The 22240-nt window shown below is 38.1% G+C and overlaps 1 protein-coding gene across 5 annotated transcripts in view; it reads right to left on the bottom strand.

Moving 5' to 3' along the window:
* Nucleotides 1-22240, bottom strand: part of LOC111152183 (mitogen-activated protein kinase 14) — a 77106-nt gene that overhangs the window by 18530 nt on the left and 36336 nt on the right. For 4 of the 5 annotated variants that reach the window (XM_022510559.1, XM_022510556.1, XM_022510555.1 and 1 more), the window contains 5 exons: nt 10489-10600; nt 9775-9804; nt 9393-9440; nt 8123-8237; nt 7487-7558 (listed from right to left, as the gene is read on the bottom strand). In XM_022510559.1, the coding sequence (XP_022366267.1) occupies nt 7487-7558; nt 8123-8237; nt 9393-9440; nt 9775-9804; nt 10489-10600 (377 nt within the window). The remainder of the gene's footprint in view (nt 1-7486; nt 7559-8122; nt 8238-9392; nt 9441-9774; nt 9805-10488; nt 10601-22240) is intronic. The other variant, XM_022510557.1, reaches the window with a different exon arrangement.

Here is a 22240-nt window from a genome sequence, read left to right as displayed (position 1 = left end):
TTAGCATGTTTTATCTCACGATCTGGGAGCCATGAACACTGGTGTTCATTATATTATTTTTTGTCTTTTTATAAGTATTTCATAAAATGTTTGCAAAAATCAAAAGAAGAAATGAATAAAGCAGAATTAAGGAGCAAATTTAATACACTAATGAAATTCATATGGCATAGGCAGCAGCTAATAACAAGTGGATTACCACTGTCCTCTAGTTAATATCTTAAGAGTACCACTTCTTTTAAAACAAAAGAAGGAAAAAAAATGTTTTACACATTTAGGAAATTCATGTGATCACCTAGAAAGGAAAACCACAGCAAGCAAATGCTGTGATCTCTGGAAGAGAAAACAGTATTTGGTGGGTAACAGAGCTAGCTGTGAAATTCATTTTCTCTCTTCCTTTAGGCTACAGACTATTAAATGTTAGTAAAACTATTTTCTAACTGGTCACGCTTCTCAAAACAATGGCGTCTGAAATAAGTCAGCAATAGACCTGAAGAGAGATTCTGTATCCTCACTCTCTTCTAAATATGAACTTTTGCCAGCGGTGTCCAGTTGCTATACCTAGTCAACGAGACTTACAAGGCAGGGCTTCATTCTTTAAATAAATAATACTGTTTTTGAGCTAGATGGAAGAAGGGCTCTACACAGTCATGAACGAAAACAGTTTCTAACCTAATAATATATAATGAGCGTTAAGACAAAAATTTGTATTTCTTACACCTTTACGGGAACTCAAGGATTAATAACAACTTACTAGAACAACCTACTAAGCAAGGATTATTAACAACCTACTAGAACAAGATTCTACTAAAAGAATCTCTCAAGGAGGAGACTAATCACACACACAAAAAAAAATTAGAAAAAGGCAGAAGAGAAACAAGACTAGTAGAGATCTAAAACTGCACTATCTAATTCAATACCAATCACATGTGATTGATTAAATTTACATGTAATCTAAATAAAATCTAATAAATTTGAAGCTCAGATTTAAAACACTCATAAAACTATGAACACAAAGGAACTTCTCTGAGCTTCTCTGATACCTCCTCAACATGATAAAGAGCATTTATGAAAAATACACAGCTAAAAACATAGACAGTGGAGAAAGACTGAAAGCTTTCCCTTTAAAATAAGAAGAAAACAAGGATGCCCACTTCACCAATGCTATTCAACACTCTACTGGAAGTTCTAGCCCAAAAAACTGGAAAGGGAGAGGGAAAACCATCTCTATTTGCAGAGGACACAATCCTATGTATAGAAAATACCAAAGAATCTACAAGAAACCTTCTAGAGCTAGTAAATAAATTGAGTAAAGATGCAGTGCCCAAAATCAACAAAAATTAGTTGTGTTGCTATACACCAACAATAAACAGCCTGAAAAGGAAATTAAGAAAACAATTTCAAGGGAGCCTCAGTGGTTCAGTTAGTTAAGCACCTGCCTTCAGCTCGGGTCATGATCACAGAGTCCTGGATCGAACTCTGCATCGGGCTCCCTGCTCAGCGGGAAGTCTGTTTCTCCCTCTCCCTCTACCCCCTCCACCCACTTCTGCCTACTTTCTCTTTCTCTCAAATAAATAAAATCTTTAAAAAAAAAAAAAACCACAAAAATTGAAAAACAAAAAGAAAAAAGAAAGCAATTTCATTTACAGTCTTTTATTCTAGAAGAATAAAATAATAAAATATCTAGGAATAAATTAACCATGAAGGTGAAAGATTTGTCCAATGAAAATTATAAAACATTACTGAAAGAAATTCAGAACTAATAAATGGGAAGACATCTGGTGTTCATGGATAGGAAGACTTAATATTGTTAAGATGTCAGTAATACCCAAAGTGACCTAAAAATTCAACACAATCTCTATCAAAATTCCAATAGCCTTTTCTGCAGAAATAGAAAAGTCCATCCTCGAATTCATATGGGATTACAAAAGACCCTGAAGAGCCAAAACAAAAACACTTGACAATGAGAACAAAGTTGAAGGATTCACAATTCCTGAATTCAAAACTTACCATATAAAGTTTCAGAAATCACAACAGTGAGGAACTCCTGTAAGGACAGATATATATAGATGAATAGAATAGAATTAGCTTTTAACAGAAGTGCCAGGCCCATTCAGTGGAGGGAAAGGAAAGTCTTCAACAAATGGTACTGAGATTACTGGATTTCCACATGCAAAAGAATAAAGTTGGAACTCTAACTTGACAGCATATACAAAAATTAACTAGAAATGGATCAAAGACCCAAATAAAGGGGATAATTCTTAGCAGAAAATATTTTTAGTTTATCTTAGTAGAAAATCATACAATTCTTAGTAGGAAACATAGCAAATATTCACAACCTTGAATTTGGTAATCTATTCTTAGATAGGACATGAACAACAAAAGAAAAAATAAATTGAAACTTCAACAAAACCAAAACCTTAGTATATCAAAGGACATTGTCAAGAAAATGAACAGAGAGCCCACAGAAGGGGAGAAAATATTTGCAAATCATATACCTAATGAAGGTTTAATATCCAGAATATATAAAGAACTAAAAACTCAACAATAAAAAGACCATCCAATTAAAAGATGGGTAATGGGCTTGAGCAGATATTCCTCCACAGAAAATATACAAATGGACAATGAACACAGGAAAAGATGCTCAAAATTACTGGTCCTTAGGGAAATACAAATTAAATTCACAAAGAGATATCACTTTATACCTACAAGGATGGCTATAATTTAAAGAAAGGGAGGAGGAGAAGGAGAAGAAGGGGGAGGGGAGGAAGAAAAAGAGGGAACAGGTGTTGGTGAAGATGGTGAAGATATGGAGAAATTGCTCGTACATCATCGGTGGGCAAAAATGGTGCAACTACTGTGGAAAACAGTTTGGTGGCTCCTCAAAAAAATAAATACAGGATTACCACACAACCCAACAATTCCACTCCTAAGTACATATTGCAAAGAATTGAAAGCAGAGGCTCAAACAACTGTATGCCAATGTTCACTGCAGCACTAATCACAATTGCCAAAGGTGGGAAGAACCCAGGTGTCAATGAACAGATGAGTACGTAAACAAAATGTGGCATACACATACAATGGAATAGTATTCAGCCATAAAAAGGAATGGAGTTCTGATAACATGCTACAACACGGATGAACCTTGAAAACATCATGGCTAAGGGATATAATCAAGAAACATAAGAACAAATATTGTGTGATTCCACTTATAAGAAATATCTAGAATAAGCAAATTCAGGAAATAGAAGAGAGGAAACCAGAGGCTGTGGGAAAGAAGAATGAGGGAGTTACTGTTCAATGGGTACCAAGTTTTGGTTTGGGGGGATGTTCTGGAAATAAGATAGTGGTGACGGCAGCACAACTTTGTGAATGTAATTAGTGTGAGTGGACTGTATATTTAAAAATGGTTAAGATGGTAAATTTTGTGTTAGCCATATTTTACCACAATAAGAAAAAGTTAAAATGGCAAATTTTATGTTAATACATTTTACTGCAGAGATATGTTTAATCAGTTCCTAAGTTTCACTAGCCACATTTTAAGTGCTCACTAGCCACATGTGGTTGGTGGCTACCAACCACTGTAGTGTAGCACAAATATAAAACATTTGCAACACCACAGAAAATTCTATTAGCTAGCACTCATCTAGAAGCTAAAGCCACTAGTTCTAAATGCAAGCTGATTAATAAATGAGGAAAATGGGGAGAAAACTGCCCTCAAACAAAGAGCATGCTCTAGAGGTTCCCTCGGCATTCAGGTGCACTTCAAAATCATAAATAAGCAGTAGCTGCATGCTTTTGTGGGCAAAAGCAGCATGGTGGGGCCAGCACACTCTCCAGAGGTTTTAAGAAGAGAAGTTCTGGAAATCAGGGGAATAGGGTAACAAATAAAATAATGGAAAGAAACTGTGACCTGAGTTATAAATAACAGTTTGGGATCTATCTTCTCTGGGTCTTGGCTTCCTCGCATCTATAAAAAACAGTGGGTTCAATTAGAGGTTTTCTAACATCCTTCTAGGCTCCCAAGTAGATAAGTCTAAATTCTTAACTTTCTGATCTCATTGGTATCTTTAAAAAAAAAAAAAGGGGGGGGGGGGAGAAAGACTGCCTAACTAAATAATTTTTTATGATCAGCCTAAAAGGTTAAAAGTCAAGGTCAATGGGGTTAAACTCTGGTACCTGCTACCCTCCAGAATCAACTGGGACTTAAAAAATATGCCAAAGCCTGTGCTTTGACCCCCCACGCCGAATGAAGAGGAGTCTCTGGGGTAGTGCCCAGGCATTTGGAGTTTCTAAAAGCTCTCTAAAGTATTCTGATGAAAAACAGGAGTTGAGAACCACTCTGCTAGTCTATAAGCAATTGCACACTTCAGGCGAGGAAAAAAAATAATAGCACTTTCCTCTTTCCTTGTCAGGCCCAAAGCTACATCCCAACAGATGGTAACTGACAAGACAGGGGTTATGTATATTACAAATACAAATCCTTTGAATTTGATTTTTATGATCCAGAAGAATATCTGTTTCAAAAAGAGCCAAGCAGAAAAGAAATGGTGTATTACTAATATAAGAATTTTGAAAAGAATTTGCATGCATTAAAAAAAAAAAAGCTCATGGTAAAAAGTCTAAATGATAGGTTTTCTTTTCTTCTTTTTTTATTAACATATAATGTATTATTTGCTTCAGGGGTACAGGCCTGTGAATCATCAGTCTTACACAATTCACAGCACTCACCATGGCACATACCCTCCCCAATGTCCATCACCCAGCCACCCTATCCCTTCCTCCCCTCCCCCTCCCCCCAGCAACCCTCGGTTTGTTTCCTGAAATTAAGAGTCTCTTATGGTTTGTCTCCCTCCCTAGTCCCATCTTGTTTCATTTCTCCCTACCTTCCCCTCATCACCCCCCACCCTGCCTGTTAAATTCCTCATATGAGAGAGATCATACAATAATTCTTTCTCTGATTGACTTATTTCGCTCAGCATAATACCCTCTAGTTCCATCCACGTCATTGTAAATGGCAAGATTTCATTTCTTTTGATGGCTGCATAGTATTCCATTGTGTATATATACGCCACATCTTCTTTATCCATTCATCTGTTGATGGACGTCTAGGCTCTTTCCATGGTATGGCTATTGTGGACATTGCTGCTATAAACATTGGGGTGCACGTGCCCCTTCAGATCACTCCATTTGTATCTTTAGGGTAAACACCTAGTAGTGCGGTTGCTGGGTCGTTGGGTAATACTGTTTTCCATCTAAAGCTCATAGAAGGAAAAGAAGTATGCATAGCAAGGGAAGACGTCTTAGAAAGTTACCCTTCCTTTATTTTATTTTTTCGAGAGTGTGCAAGAGAAGGAAGGTGGGGGACAGTGGGCAGGGGGAGAGGGAGAGAGAATCTCTAATAAGCTCCACGCCAACAGAGAGCCTGATGTGGGCCTCGATCTCACAGACCTGGGATCATAACCTGAGCTGAAATCAAGACTCAGATGCTTAACCGACTGAGCCACCCAGGTCAGGTGTGCATGAAAGTTAGCATTTCTAAAAGAGTCAAGGCATCAGGGGGCAGGCAGCTGTCTGTAGATAAAACCACAGGGCACAACTGCTTTGAAACCTTTCTATCAGTAGTTTGCCAAGAGGATCCATCCTTCACTACCTGTCACTAAATATAAATAAAACAAACAAACAAAAATTAACCTTTAATGATTCATAGGTAGACAACAGAGTGGGAAGGTAAAGGGAAAAACTATTTCCCAAAAGTCACTAATGAAGATGATGGCTAACATTTCCTGGCAGGCTCTATGAACCTTCCAGACACTATCTCACTGGATTCTCACAGCCACCTTGCGAGGTATATACATTTAACATTTTATGGTTAAGGAAACCAGGAGGCAGAGGTTAGAAAATGTGCTCACAGTCATGCAGCTGGGGGCAAAAGAGGCAGGATCTACACCCAGGAAGTCTCATTCCTGAGTATGTGCTCTCAACTAGTACACCCTGCTGTCTCTCTTGCTTTCCACCACTCTGGTTATCTATGTAGGCAGAAGAGTCTGCAGCCGACTGAAGATAGACAGAGACAGAGATAATAAAGGAGACGAGGGGAGAGGGCAATAGAGCAATGCATCACAGTAGTACGCTTGGCAAGACAGGCTAAAGGATGGGACTCTGAGATACGTACCTGAGGAAAGGGGGAATTACAAAATTTCCCTAATTCTCTTAGCCTGGACTGTAACATATATACCACAATTCTAAGACGAAGACATAAGGTGAATGAAGCAAAGGACAAAGGAGAAACACTACGTATTTAAAAAACTAAGACTCTGGGAATGAGAAGCAGTAAGTATAGGGAGACAGAGCTCTGTATCAAAGCAGAAATATTCAGAGGGATATAAACAGCTTTGCCTGAGGGGGCAGAAGTTTTTCAGTTCCTTAGGAAAGTACATTTCCTCTAGCAGAAGATAGTTAGAACACATGGATAGATAACATGAACATCACAGTCACCAGAGAAGTATATCCCAAACCGTAAGCAAGTAAACTGATGTTCTGGTTTACAAACTCAGTGAGTTTGCTAAGGTCTCTACGCTTTCAGGTCTCTAAGCATGAGAGATCACATTCATAGCTTAACTGCAGCGTCTTTAAAGCTCTACCCAACCCACTCCCGGGCTACTCAGATGAATTTTACAAAAATCTTCAAGCCTTGTTCGAGACATATAAGTCAACATTCTTTCTCACCTGAACGCTTTCCCCAATGAAAGTAATGGGAGTCCCAACAAACCACATTTTGCTGATATTATTTCTAAACTATGAAATGGACATGCAGCAGATAGGAAAGGACCTAAAACATAAGGGCTATGAAAAACTATAAACTAGATAATAAATCTGGAAGTAAATTAAGGTTTGGTTACACTCTAGAATAAAAACAAAATTGTGCTGGGGAAAAAAAAAAGGCACACGGATAAGGTCCAACGACCTTATCACTTCTTGTTTTTATTATTTGTTGTTAAACAACAAACATAAAGAGAGTCAGCAGGTACATCATCATAGGAACCAAATAATAATCTTTTTAACATGTAAGCCAAACATAAAAGCTAAAGATATCCCTGATTTGTAAATGGGTACCTTGTGCTCATTAAGTGTTGTACAAGTGGACTAAACCAGTCATTGAGATCTGAAGCTTCTCAGGAATACGCTCAGGTGGCAGAACTGCTTTTAGAAGATTAATACAATAAGCGACTCACTGCAAAAAGATGACATGTGAGAGATGTAAAGAGTTCTCTGGCTTATGAGGAATTTTTCCAACACACACAAGTAAATTGAAACCTCTTTCTTGACAAGGAGGAATACTCAGCCAGAGGGCAGATCTCATAACACACATCTGAACTATTTAAACAAGTAACTGAGAGCCTTCCCTAGAGATAGGTAAAAGCAATATACTCCCATGGACACTGGAATACAGATAAGAAACAAGACTCCAAAACTTTTAAAAGGATACGGTCTGTACCAGGAAACAATGTTCTTCCAGTCAACAGCTCGGCCATTATGCATCCCACTGACCAAATATCAACTGGCAAAAGTAAAGAGAAAAGGGTATACGACGTCACTATTATCATACTTGACCACAAAGAGAACTGTAACTAGAGGCAAAATGCTGAAATTAGTATATAATACATTCAAGGTTCAACAGTCATACTCTTCTTTACAGCAGTAAGCTTATTAACCCCACTAAAGAGCTACATAGGTAGGACGTCAAAACATACTTAAGGCAAGAGAAACTGTTCACAAAGGGGCAGAGATTCTTACTGGCAGAAATGGCAGATTCTCCAAAATAGTGTTGAGAGGTTAAAATTATGACCCCACTGTCTTCAGGTAGAAGTATTCACAGAATATGTTGGAAATCTAAATAAATAAAAACCCAGCTGCTAAATCAAAAAGTTTAAAAGCCATGTATAAAAACCCCACTTTCTCTTTCTGAGCAACTGAAATATTTCCTGTTGACTTTAAAAGGACCACTGAGGGGGGAGCAAAAGATGTTTTCTCCCATTCCCATCATCTCCACTTCGGAGAATCCCAGATACACCCAACCAACATGGTGCTAATAAGGTCCTAAGTAACTAACAAAAGCCAATACCTGTCTGGTTGTAATGCATCCAGTTCAGCATGATCTCAGGAGCCCTGTACCACCTGGTGGCCACATAGCCTGTCATTTCATCATCTGTGTGTCGGGCCAGTCCAAAATCCAAGATCTAAGGGAGAGAAGAGAAATCAGGCACTGGAATAGTCAAGCTCCTAAGACTCACAAAGCAGGAGGGGAGAACGCTCTAGTGTCTTGGAAAAGGAAGAACAAGATAGCATTTTCATAAACACACTTCCTAGTCCATGCTTAAAACACATGATAAACGCAGCAAGAACTTTAAAAAATAAAATTACAAAAAGCTAAGCAAAAAATGCTACTCCTAGGGATTTATCCAAGAGCAATGGAAGCATACATCCACCCAAAGGCTTGAGCGTGAATATTCACAGCAGCTGTGCACAGCCCCAAACCAGAATTGAAGCAGATGTCTAACAGGTGGATGGATAAACAAATTGTGGCAAATTCATAAAATGAATACTACTCAGCAATAAAAAGGAATGAACTACTGATACAACACAGAGAGACTTCAAAAATATTATACTAAGCCTAAGTTAGACACACACACACAAATACTGTATGATTCCACTTATATGAAATTCCAGAAAAAAAATGTATCTTTTCTATAGTGTCAGCAAGCACTGGTGGTTGTCTGAAGCCAGGGTTAGGGGTAGTGAAGGGCTGGGAGGGGGAGGGTGCTGGCTAGGAAGGAGCACAAGGCAACTATCTGAAGTGATAAACTGTTCTTTATTTTAATTGTGTTGGTGGGTGAATGGATATCAAAATTTTGTCAAACATACACTTAAAATGATGCATTTTATTATATTTAATTATGTTTAAAAAGTAAAGATAAGAAAAAAAAAATTCCAGAGCTGCTTGCTCTCTATAGACTACCTATCTCCTCTCTGAATTATTTTGATGAGTGGCTTTTGCCCTTTTTCTCTCAGGAAACTGATCTAGTAATTATCTCTCCAGGATTGCATTACTTGATATTCAAACTATAATTCTCCTTTATTATAACTAACATAGTAAATTTCTAATAACTTTATTTTAGAATGAAAACAAGACACCGAATGCCATCTTCAATGTCCTGTAAACTAAAACTTACTAAGTCTGTGGTTCAAACTTCAAAATCTGATATTCCTAAGGAATGAATTTTCGGATAAAAAGTCATGGTTTTATAAACCCATCTGTTCCATTAGTCTGCCTGGTTAGTCAAACACATAATTACATGCTGAAACAAACAATTACCAGTGTCTCTTCATCTCACCTTCAGCTCACAGTCTTCGTTCACAGCTAGATTACTAGGTTTTAGGTCCTAGGAAGCAAGTACAGAGAGGACATGATTAACTTTATGATATATGGTAGGCTTTTTTTCTACAGGTAATGATGAAGATCCAAACATAAATGTAAGACTACCCAGTTGTCAATGATCTCCATCTATAATCACTGGCTAGTCCTAATTAGCCTTAAGTAACTAAAAACAATACATTTTCTTTCTTTAATCGATTTAAACCTAGAGCAAAGTTACAATCAATCAATACTTCCGAGGCTAAATTAAGTTTGGATTAGGATCTTGGCTGAATGCCAGTCCTCTCCACTTCAGTATCCCCTCCTCCCCAGATAATTTAATCAAAATCACAATACATTACCCTGTGAATTATGTCTGCTGAATGTATATACTGTGAAAGAGAAAAAAGTTGGTTAATCAAAAAGTTATCTCCAACCTCTTACAGTCATATGACATAGTTGAGGTATATTTTCATGAACCAGTAAGAACTGCTAGTATTAAATAATGGGATTAGAAATGAGAACAAGTTAATTAACAGTAATCTGTACATTTATCAAAACTATGATTTCTATACCATCAACTCTACTCACAGGAGTTAAATAGAATTTTCAACCTGTTTTCTGGTTGGTGCTGTGGAGCTCAGCTAGGATTCAAAGCTGCTAAAAGTCAAAGGTGGCTTAATTTTAAAACATTACTTCCCTGCCCCTCCCATAAATAAACCTGAGGAGATTTTTAAAGTTTCAACAACACTGACCAGATATTAGATTATATCAAGAAATTATTACTACTCTTTAGATATAAGAATGAAGTCCTGAGCTCTTGGACATACATACTTAAATATCTATGGGTGGAATGACATTATGTCTGGACTTGCCTTAAAATAATCCAGGGATTGGGAAATATAAAAGAAACAAGATTGACCATATGTTGGTAACTGTGGTCATTGAGTAAATACAGGGGTTCATTACACTAGGATTGTACTTGTGATTTTGTGAGTGTTTGAAATTTTCCATAGGAAAGTTTTTTTTTTTTCTTCCTTTTCTTAAGCCTTGGAATGAAGAAGGGAAGACTATACCTTGAGACCTCGGAGAATCTGGTAGATGAGGAACTGAACATGGTCATCCGTAAGCTTCTGACATTTCACAATGTTGTTCAGATCTGCTCCCATGAGATGGGTCACCAGATATCTAGAAATTAATGGAGAGTTACACAATAATCCAGAACCCCTATGAAAGCTCTTATCTTCATAAGACTTCTAAAAGTTTTTAAGAAAAGGCCACTCCTATATGGCAACCTACTGAATAGAAGATATTTGGAAATGACATATCTGATATAGGGTTAGTGTCTAAAATATATAAACTGAGGGCCACCTGGGTGGCTCAGTCGTTAAGCATCTGCCTTCAGCTCAGGTCATGACCCCAGGTCTTGGGATCGAGGCCTGAATCGGGCTCCCTGCTCATTGGGGAGCCTGCTTCTTGTGTTCCATCTCTCACTGTGTCTCTCTCTGTTAAATAAATAAACAAAATCTTTTAAAAAATAAAATAAAATATATAAACTGATACAACTCAATACCCAAAAAACAAATAATCCAATTAAGAAATGGGCAGAAGACATGAACAAGACATTTCTCCAAAGAAGACATATAGTGGCCAACAGACACATGAAAAGATGCTTAACATTACTCATCATCAGAAAAACGCAAAATCAAAACTACAATTTTTGTATTGTCAGAATGGCTACAATTAAAAACACAAGTGGGCGCCTGGGTGTCTCAATCGGTTGAATATCTGCCTTAGGCTCAGGTCGTGATCCTGGAGTCCTGGGATTGAGACCCGCATTGGGCTCCCTGCTCAGCAGGGAGTCTGCATGTTCTCTCTCTCAAATAAATGAATAAAAATCTTTTGAAAAATAAAAAATAAATAAAATAAAAACACAAGAAACAACCAACGTTGGCAAGGATGTGGAGAAAAAGGAACCCTCTTGCACCGCTGGCAGGAATGCAAAATGGGCAGCTGCTGTGGAAAATGGTATGGAGGTTCCTCAAAAAATTAAAAATAGAACTGCTCTACAACCCAGTAATCACACTATCGGGTATTTATCACCAAAGTACAACACTAATTCAAAGGGATACATGCACCCTTATGTTTACTGCAGCACTATTTACAATAGCCAAACTACGGAAGCAGCCCAAGTGTCCCCTGATAGATGAATGAAGATGTTATATATATATATATATATAAAATATATGTATAATATATATAATAGAATATTACTCAGCCATAAAAAAGATCGAAATCTTGCTATTTGAACAACATGGATAGAGCTAGAGAGTCCAATGCCAAGCGAAATAAGTCAGAGACAAATACCATGTGATCTCACTCATATGTAGAACATAAGAAAGAAAACAAATGAACAAAGAGGGGAAAATAAAGAAAGACAGAGACGAACCAAGAAACAGACTTAACAATAGAGAACAAACTGAAGTACACAAATCAGACAAGAGGTGAGTGGAGTGATGGGTGAAACAGGTGATGGGGATTAAAGAGTACAGTTATCATGATGAATAAAATAAAATAAAATAAGATAGCCACCTACTAAATACCACAGTGAGAGCTAAAAACATAATAACTACTCATGGTGGGGGGCTCATTTTTAACACCCCTATTCTAACTTTACCACTTACCATCTATTTTCCTAAAAACTTCTATACTTCCTCCTACTTGATGTTAGTTAAAGAGGAAAGAAAAAAAGCAAAGATGAAAATTAGAATGATGTATGTGTTATTATCAGTATATCAGTTTTTTTTTAAGTATTATTGCTTGAGACCTATACAGTGCTACTAAATGCACTGCCATGATAAAGTATCTTGGATTTTGAAATCTATCATTATATTATCACCTCTTTATAAACCAAGTTGTAGATTCTAAAGTAGTACCTTTAAATTTTCAAATTATAATTCTCCTTTTTCAGGATTCACTGGCAAAAGGATACTGTTCACTGACAATATTCCTGCATTTACTTTAAAGGAAGGAGGAACATTATCTATAAGCAAGATGGGGCATTCCAGAACCTCTCCTCACAGGTGTGGTGCTCGTTATTAATCCTACGTGGTCAGATTAGGGAACAATTATATTCAAGTCCAACAGGTTCACCACAGATATTCTAGATGCAATACCTTACCCACTCATTACTGTATTACACAGCTATGGGAACATAAAAACCAGATAAGTACTAAAATGGCTGAATTTTTAAAAAGCAGGTTAGGTTTTATCTGTTGTGTAAGAATCACTACTCATTCCTGAGGCTGAATCATAATGTATACCAGTCGAGCTATGAAAAATGCTGATTTCATTTCATTTCTATTTTGATTTTTTATAAATTTGGAGGGAAAGAAACCAGGCTAGTAAATTTAAATCTACTATTAATGTGTTGTGTAAATAAAAATGTGTATGACCTCTACACACACACACACACACACACACACACACACACACTGTAGTATTACTTTCTTTCCTCAGAGAGGAACTGAATTTTTTTTTTCTGTTTCATAATTTCCCTGTTGGGATGATAGTCAGTTCCCAATTTCACAAAGATCAACAGAACTTAGCCTAGATGTGAAATTAAGATTTTAGCACTTCATATTTTTAAAGTTTGTACAATTATACTACCTTGAGGAAAGGGCAGACTCTAAACGTAATTTAAAGAAAAAACTGGACTTTCTGAAATGTTTCATAAAGGCAATTCTCTTGCAAGAAATGTTCCACGCTGAACAAACTGTAACCAGATGTAGTCAGTGCTTTTTCTGTGCAGAGCACTCTTCCTGATGCCTGTGTCTCATGGTCTCTTCCTAACAACTCTGTAAAGTTAAGTCCCATTAGCTTTCCCACTTCGTTGATGAGGAAAGAGAGACTGAACAAGGATATGTAACCTGCTCAAGGTTAAGAGTGGTAATGTCAAGGACTGAATCGAAAACTGTCTGCTCTCAGGACCATGCATGATCTTAATTACAGCACATACTGCCTCCAAATTCTTCCAGGTGACTTCAAGTTTAAATCAAGAGAATGATCTTTTCTAAAAAAGTTTTGTAAGTATCACAATAATCTGGGAAGCGGTATCTCCAGATAATTTCCATAGTAATTCTCAATACTTACTATCAAAGTTAACCTTTTTTTTTAAGATTTTATTTATTTATTTGACAGACAGAGATCACAAGTAGGCAGAGAGGCAGGCAGGGAAACAGGCTCCCTGCTGAGCAGAGCACCAAATGTGGGGCTCGATCCCAGGACCCTGAGATCATGACCTGAGCTGAAGGCAGAGGCTTAACCCACTGAGCCACCCAGGTGCCCCTCAAAGTTAATCTTTAACAAAAGAAGAAAGCTGGCAAAAACCTAGCAATATTCCATTGATCACAGTCACTTAAGTTTTTAACCCCAACTGACTCATAAATCTGACAAGTATGAGAATGTTGCCAATAACTGGCTAATATTTTGCAATCAGGACTTCTCCCAGAAGATCTAGTGTATGGTCACCATATCCATAATATCAATTATGACAAATTGCAAGCCTCAAGCTGAGGAAGAGAGAATACAATTTCTATTTTATAAGTGTACTTTACAAATGATCACATTTTAGGACTTCAGATAGTAAAGGATTATTTTCTCAACTTTAAAAAATAATTTTAGAGAGAAAAGGAAAATATTCTAGATGACTCCACTTACAATCTATCTTAATTTGTCTAGAAATAAAACCTAAAAATCTTAATATGTTTGTGCTAGTTCACAAAGATGTGAAGCAGTATTATCAATGTAACCACAGTAATTTCTAGTATAACTACTATGTTTAAACGGTTACCAGTAAGAGTGCCTGGATGGCTCAGTACGTTAAGCGTCTGCCTTCAGCTCAGGTCATGATCCCAGGGTCCTGGGATCAAGCTGTGTTGACCTGTGTCAGGCTTCTTGCTCAGAGGGGAGACTTTTCTCTTTCCCCCCACCCACCCTCCAACTCATGATCTCTTGCTATCTCTCCCTCTCTCTCTCAAATAAATAAATAAATAAAATCTTTAAAAAAAAACTTGTTACCAGTGACTTAAATCCTACACAGCCAGAAGACCACTGAATGCACAGCCTGAGAAAAAAGAGCGTGCTTTTAATTACAATATTCCATCACTGGTCCCATCAGAGATCACATCCATTTTATCACTAAACTTTCCAGACAGAGGGTGAAACTGTCAAAACATTATTTAAGTATATAAGATTAATCAGTCTAAATAGCAATAACTATCAAGCATTGCTGTCAGGCTACAATTAAGTAAAAAAAGCATTATTCATGGCAGAAGTGTCTTGCAGGAACTAACCTAAACACTGTATTTTGTTTCCATGAATCCCAAAGACCAATCCATAACCACAAACTGTCAAATTCTAACTCATCATATATAGGAAGGTTTCCAAAAATAAATCTTCCAACAGTGGACAAAAGCAAGCATCACACAAAGTTACTGAATGTTTATGGAAGTGGTATGAAATTTTAAATAGTGTACAAGGGAGTGAGAGGAAAATGTAGATCAGCACATTTTAAATAAGTCAATTCCAAAAGGAGCATTCACTGATAACCTCATAATTTCTACAGCATTTGTCTCTGGAAAGCAAATTTAACTACAGTTTAGTGAAGACATAACTACTATTGTCAGTGTTCAGAACACCTCAAATAAATTAATGGAGGTTTGATTTAAGAACAGCTGGAATGCTATCTAGTTCTCCCACCTTTTTTCCCCCTCCTTGTTTATTTTTAAGCTAGAAAGGAAAATCAAATGTAGAACAATTATGATGGACTCTTTAAAGGAATAGGTACCACAGATTTGGGGCCCAAGTCTAGTAAGGATTCTAAAATACTGAGTTTCTTCAACCCTAGTTGGACAAAGAAATATATTGAAAGTTTTCTTCCAGAAAAGGAACATTTGACAATTTAAAAAAAAAAAATTATTTTGGGGTAAGATAGAGATTTTCCCCAAGTAACAGGATGAGTTACAGCTACCCTATTTCAATAATTTATAATTCAGCCAGCCACAAAGAATGAGGACTACATAACCACTCTTCTCTTTAAATGAGAACCTGGGGCACAAGTGGTATGGAATGGAAAAAAATATGATAAATTTTTAAAATTCAAATGACAAGTTCCTTTTGGCTGGAGAGTGAAATGAGGGATACCACACAAACTCAGATTGTGTAATTTGTAAAGACAGTGATAAAGTGACTACTTCACAGATGAAGACAGACAGTGTGCTCTTGGACTTACAAGGGACCCCCTGTGTGTGAGAGGGAAAGGAAACAACATATTTTATAATAATATGCAATTGCATTTACAACTAAAGAAAGGCTATCAAAATGAATACTTGAGCAGTTTTCCATGGTGACTTTACTGAATCTACATTTCAGCTCTGTGTACTCAACACCCTTTGTCTACAGCGCAAATGCACACAGCAACTGCCAGCCATGCCCACGCATTCCTGATGTCCCAGATGAGGGCCTCTGCCTCTGAGCTCCAGCAGCCCCCAGCCTGACGGTGGTTAACCATATCCAAGAGGCTCTGGAAGAGGTCTGCTGAGCAGCAGGACTGTTGCTGCTGCTGCTGCTGCTGCTGCTGCTGCTGCTGCTGCTAAGAGGCCTCTTGTTGGGCTGGAGACCAGGAGCCAAAATAATGTCTAGAAGCAAAAATCCACTGGTGCATCAGCCAAGCAGGACACTCAGCCCATCAGCGTCGTCCTTCCCCCACTGAACTGTTCTGAGGGCTTCTCCCCTGCAGCTGCAGGTCACTACAGCAGATGGATACTGTAGGACAATATGACCAGGCTTATGATGGCAAAGAACGTCAGGATGAAAATATCCGGCATTATGGAGTCCTTAGCTGAGGAGGCCTTTGGATTTTGGGCAAATGTGAGCTGTGAGCACAGAGGCTGCAGCCAGTGGAGAGAAATGGCTCCCACTTTTCCCTTTCCTAGTTCTCCCATCTTTAAAAATGAATTAAGTAGGGGTGCCCGGGTGACACAGTCAGTTAAGCCTTGGACTCTTGGTTTTGGCTTAGGTTGTGAGATGGCAGTCCCAGGTCGGGCTTCACACTCTGCAGAGAAGGGAGTCTGCTTGAGATTCTCTCTCTCCTCCTTCCCTCTGCCCCTCCCCTCTCTCTCACATAAATAAATAAATATTTAAATAAAAATGAATTAAATAGGACTTTATTAGTCTAAAGGCTGAAAAGACAATTGCATGGCCTGATACAAATCTCATCTTTCACTTTTCTTGTGAAGATGGTCTCCTTTATTTTTTAAATTTTTTTAGATTTTATTTATTTATTTGAGAGAGAGACAGTGAGAGAGAGCATGAGAGAGGAGAATTCTGATCAGAGGGAGAAGCAGACTCCCCGTGGAGCTGGGAGCCCGATGCGGGACTCAATCCCAGTACTCCGGGATCATGACCTGACTCAAAGGCAGTTGCTTAACCAACTGAGCCACCCAGGCACCTGAAAATGGTCTCCTTTAAATTTAATCAAACTTAAGAAGCACAAATCACCATTTCTCAAAGTCATTCATAAGTAAAATCTACTCTATGAGCAAAAAGGCAGAACTCCATAATAAATGGCTTTTAGTACTGTAGATAGCACCCCATTCTAGAACTTCTTTTATTAAGCACTTCTTGGACAACAAGAGGTCAAGAGTCCTCCCCTACCACCCTTCTTTTTAAAGCATTATATAACCAGAAAAAAACCTATGTAGAAAAAAAAGTCTCTTCTGTATCTGTAAACTGGCATGTTTACTACTGTCAGCCCTATTTGATAAAGCAATTACCAAAAGGCCAAAAAACACTTCCATACTTAAACAAAGTATTTAAAATAATCACAGGGATTGACAATTTGTAACCATAAGCCTCCTAAAGACCTCAGATGATCCTTGGGACTTGCTACAGTCTATCTGCAAAACAGCAGCAGAGTAATTCTTTAAAAATAAAAATCAGATCATGTCACTTCTCTCCTCAAAAAGCTTTCCTTTTGGGGCGCCTGGGTGGCTCAGTAGGTTAAAGCCTCTGCCTTCGGCTCAGGTCATGATCTCGGCATTCTGGGATCGAGCCCCGCATCGGGCTCTCTGCTCAGCAGAGAGCCTGCTTCCCCCTCCCTCTCTCTCTCTGTCTGCCTCTCTGTCTACTTGTAATCTCTGTCTGTCAAATGAATAAATAAAATATTTAAAAAAAAAAAAAAAAAAGCTTACCTTTTCATTTAGAATAAAGATAAAAATCCCGGGGCACTGGGTGTCTCAGTGGGTTAATACACCTCTGCCTTTGGCCCAAGTCATGGTCTCAGGATCCTGGGATCGAGCCTCGAATCGGGCTCTCTGCTTCCCCCTCTCCCTCTGCCTGCCTCTCTGCCTACTCATGATCTCTCTATATATGTCAAATAAGTACATAACAAATTTTTAAAAATAGATAAAAATCCCTTCAATGGCCAATAAAGCCTTACATAATCTAGTACCCCCCCTCTCTGACCTCATGATCTACTCAGCTCCACACTGGCCTCTGGACTCCAGGCACACAGGCCCCTTGCTGAAATTCCAATTCAGCATGGAGTTTTCCACCTCAGAACTTTTGCATTGGCTGTTCCTTCTGCTTGGAATGCTCTTCCCCCAGATATCTATGGGTCTAATTCCTCTACTCCTTCAAATGTTTGTCCAAAATTCACCTTCTCAATGAAGTCTATCCTTGGCCGCCCATTTAAAACTGCATCTCAACCCCTACCCTCATACTCCTATCCCCTTTCCCTACTCTACCTTTTCTTTTTGTCCACAACATTATTGTCTGCTAATATACTAATTTTTTGTATGCTCATTGTTAATTGTTATCTATCTGTACAATGTTCAAAGAGGACAAAATTTTTTTTGTTCCCTGTACTAGAATGGTGTCTGGTAGATAGCAAGCACTCAGTTACTACTGAATAGAACAAATGACCCAGGACAACATGTACAGAATTACTAGTAAGACCAAGACATAGAGAATTACTAGTAAGACCAAGCAAGACACATCTTACTGAAATACTCATGCCAAAGCTCTTAGCGGGTCAGCAGACCAGAAGCTTCTAACATAAGGAGTAAAAGCACCATTTAGCAGCCAAGTAGACAGCTTAGCCAGCTTATTTCACAACAAACTACTCTCTTCATTGGAAGCAAAGATTACTGAGAGGTGCCCTCATCAACCAAACCAGACCCCTTAGATTCCATATGGTAGAATACTGAGTCTAGTAATATCCCGTATATCCTATGACAGGATAAAAAACAAAAAAGGCTAGTCAAAAGAGAATGCACCGAGCAGATTACAAGAAAACCAGATCATCAACCAGTTACAAACAAGACAGCACAAGGTTATTTCTTCAGTCTCTCCACTGACAAATATTAACTGTCGAACACTGGGGATCCAATGATGAAAAGGATGAGAGGAAGGCAAATATAAATATAAAATCATAATAGAGCATGATTAGAACTATAAAAGGGAACATCAAGGGGCTAGAGAACACACAGGAGAAGGCCCCAACCCAGTCTTAGGAAGGAGTTAATGAGGAAAAGATTTACTGAAGGACTGAAACTCTAAATTAGACCCTGAATCTTCTCCACCTTTTGAAATCAGTTCATCTGAGAAAAAGGAGGCATCTTATTGACATGTCAGACAAAAACTCAATGGTGCTTTCTCAAAGGATATGTAATTTAGTCAGTTTTCAAATGTAAGTCACTGAAGGCATCTACAAGGAGCTTCACCTCCTCATCTTTCTCCCAGACTGATTCTCTTATATTACCTATCTTGGACACTCAGCCTGTTTTCAAAGAATGAAAGCATGTCTGTAGGCCCAAACAATGAGGCTGGGTATTTCTTTCACAGTGATGGAGGAAAGCATTATTTCCAAGTAACAGTTATTTGCTAAATTGGGAAAACAATTCTTCTCTGCCACAAAAGTCAATCAATCAGAATTTACTTACATAGTTTTTCCAACTACAAAAGAAAAACCAATGGTTATTTATCTAACATTCTCCATTCAATGCAAATCTCTTTTTCTGTATACTTTACATGGTTTCTTCATTTCTTTGACTGTCTGGAAAAAATTCCAACCTCTATGCCCCATCCACATTTATCTGTTTCTTCAGATACAGTTCTTACCTTCTTCCTCCACTAAGTTTCTCTCACATTGTGATATCATTTAATACCACATTACAAACTTGATTTGGTCGTTTAGCTGTTTTAGGCAAACATTTATGCTTCACCTTATTAGTAACAGGAAACACATGCAACTGGAAGGACTTTAGTTTTGACATCTTACACAGAACTGATCACAGTCTTTACCCAGTAAGAAGGATTTGCAGACCTTCAAATAATAATCATAGCCCTGGATCAAGACAAACATGATCAGAAATAGACTTAGAGCCGAAAGACTTGAGATGTGTGCAGTTCTGTAGGTTATTATAGAGTTCTGTTCATCTCTCTCAAGTGCAGTTTCCTCATCTGGAATCTCTAAGTACTGAAGATTCAACAAGGAAGGAAACAAACTCCCTACTCTATTACAGCGTGTAAGCCAGAGAGAGGAAAGACACAGTAACAAACACAGAATGGTAAAATCTGCTAAGAACCAAGTGGCATAAGGAAAAGACACTGACAGTGGAGGCAGACGCAGCTATGGTGGTGAGGGGTAAAGGGCTCCTGGTGAAGAGACCTTTGAGGAGGGTCCTGAAAGAAATGAAGGAGCTAGTCATGTAGAGATGCAGGGAGAGTGTTCAGGCCCACGTTAGAAACCAGGGCAAAGGTCCTACTGAGAATGTGGATGTCCATACTCAAAGGAGAACAAAGCAGCCAGAGGGGCTGGAATGCAGAGAGTGAATGGAAAGACTATAGATGGGGTCAGAGACTGCACAGGAACAAATCATGTAGGATCTTTCGGAACTGCCCACACTGTCTTTTCTTTGATTATAATTTTCTTCTCTCAGGCGCCTGGGTGACTCAGTCAGTTAGGTGTCTGGCTTCAGCTCAGATCATGATCCCAGGGGCCTGGGATCAAGTCCCGCATGGGGCTCCCTGCTCAGAGGGAAGCCTGCTTCTCCCCCTGCTTGTACTGTCTCTCTCTCTGTCTCTCTCAAATAAATAAGTAAAAATCTTTAAAGTAAATAAATAAATATTAAAAATGAAATAAAAAAATAAAATTTTCTTCTCTTCCATTAGGCATCTCAACTCTATCATCAGGGATCATGTTTATCTTATTTACTGTTACATTCCCCAGAGACTAGTCCTGTGCCTAGTATACGATGGGTATTCAAATACTGAATGAAATCAGGTTAAATGTAAATCCAGAAACTCCCTTTACCTATTCGGTATGCCCAACAGCTTTTACACTGACATAAAAGGCTACCCTTATTGGTTAAACATTCATTTTTATCAAACGTAACTCTAAACTAGGTGATAATCTGCTCAGTGGTTTTCACTCAAACCATGGCTGCTGACTGACCCTGTTGTAAGGTCTTCTGCTAGATCATAGAAGAGTCTATAAACCCACTACCATTTCCTTCTTCAAGAACTAAGGAGAGGTAAGGAACTCAGGTATGAGAAACGTGCAATGTAAAGTTGTAAAAAAATGGAGAAAGCGGTAAACAGTAGGGACAAACTGCCTTCCACTTACCATGACAATTCAGTTTTCCTGAAATTTGAGGAAATAGTTCCCCCTAAGTCCAAAAACTCTCCAAAGCCTCCTAAGCTTGGTTAGAGAACCTCTATAACCAAGAAGAGATGATATGGTTGCACGAAGATGCAGCTAGCTTACTCTAGGGGTTAGGTTCTGAGACTGGCTATTTAAAATTCTGGGACTTCTATTGGGAGCTAAATATTTGCAGCATGCACATGCATATATGTGCCACCTCGTGCCAAATGCTGCCATTAAGAAGCCAACAGAAATGCCCAAATGATTTCCAATCATTTAAAAGGTCTAGCTATATCTCTACAAAATTTTGCCATCTGTGCAACCACCTCATACGGCAGTCAAGTACTCGATATACTCATCTTACAGTTTCACACTTTCCAAACACTGTTAGATTCAGTACCTGCCCATTATTCCTAATGAACAAAACTCACCACCTACCGTTCCTTTCTCAAAAGTACAGTCTTACAAGTGAAGTATGCAGAATGTCTATTAACCAGAAGTTAAAAATTCAGTAAAAATTAGAATTATATGATAAATGAAAAGTGCTAAGTGAAACATAAAGGCGCAAATACACATAACACATAATTCAGTTACTGTAAACATGAAAAGTAACTAGATATTTTATTAATTAGCATGAAAAGTTCATGTTCAAAACTAGTGCCTGCTCTAAAACTGTAGAACCACTCCAGCCTTCGGTGTGTTTGCTTTGGCCAGAACAGTGGTTTTTTTGTTTGTTCTCTTGTTTTGTTTTAATGTCAGTTTGAGTGCTTTTAGGAAGTACAAGTACTCTATTTTACCACAGATCCTACCACTTCCATTTATATTATTTGTCTGACTCATTTATGTTATTTGTCTGACCCTAAAGGTATTTAAATTTGCAAACCTTGCAATTATAGGTGAAGACGTTTGGCCTCTTAAGCAAATTCTGAAATGATTTTGGAAAACACTGAAATTACCACTGTCCTGGACAAGCACGAATTTTTTTCAGTGATACAAACATCATAGAAAAATAAACAATGAAATATTTTCCTAAGGTAACCTTGGGTTTCCATTCTATTTCCAGAGATTCTCTAGTACTAAAAACACTTCAGGGGTGCCTGGGTGGCTTGGTGGGTTGAGCA

The sequence above is a fragment of the Enhydra lutris genome, unplaced genomic scaffold (genome assembly GCF_002288905.1).
Source record: "Enhydra lutris kenyoni isolate GAN:26980312 unplaced genomic scaffold, ASM228890v2 scaffoldscaffold28, whole genome shotgun sequence".
Classification (NCBI taxonomy): domain Eukaryota; kingdom Metazoa; phylum Chordata; class Mammalia; order Carnivora; family Mustelidae; genus Enhydra; species Enhydra lutris.
The sequence above is the reverse complement of the archived record's forward strand: the minus strand, read 5'-3'. Positions and strand labels throughout refer to the sequence as shown.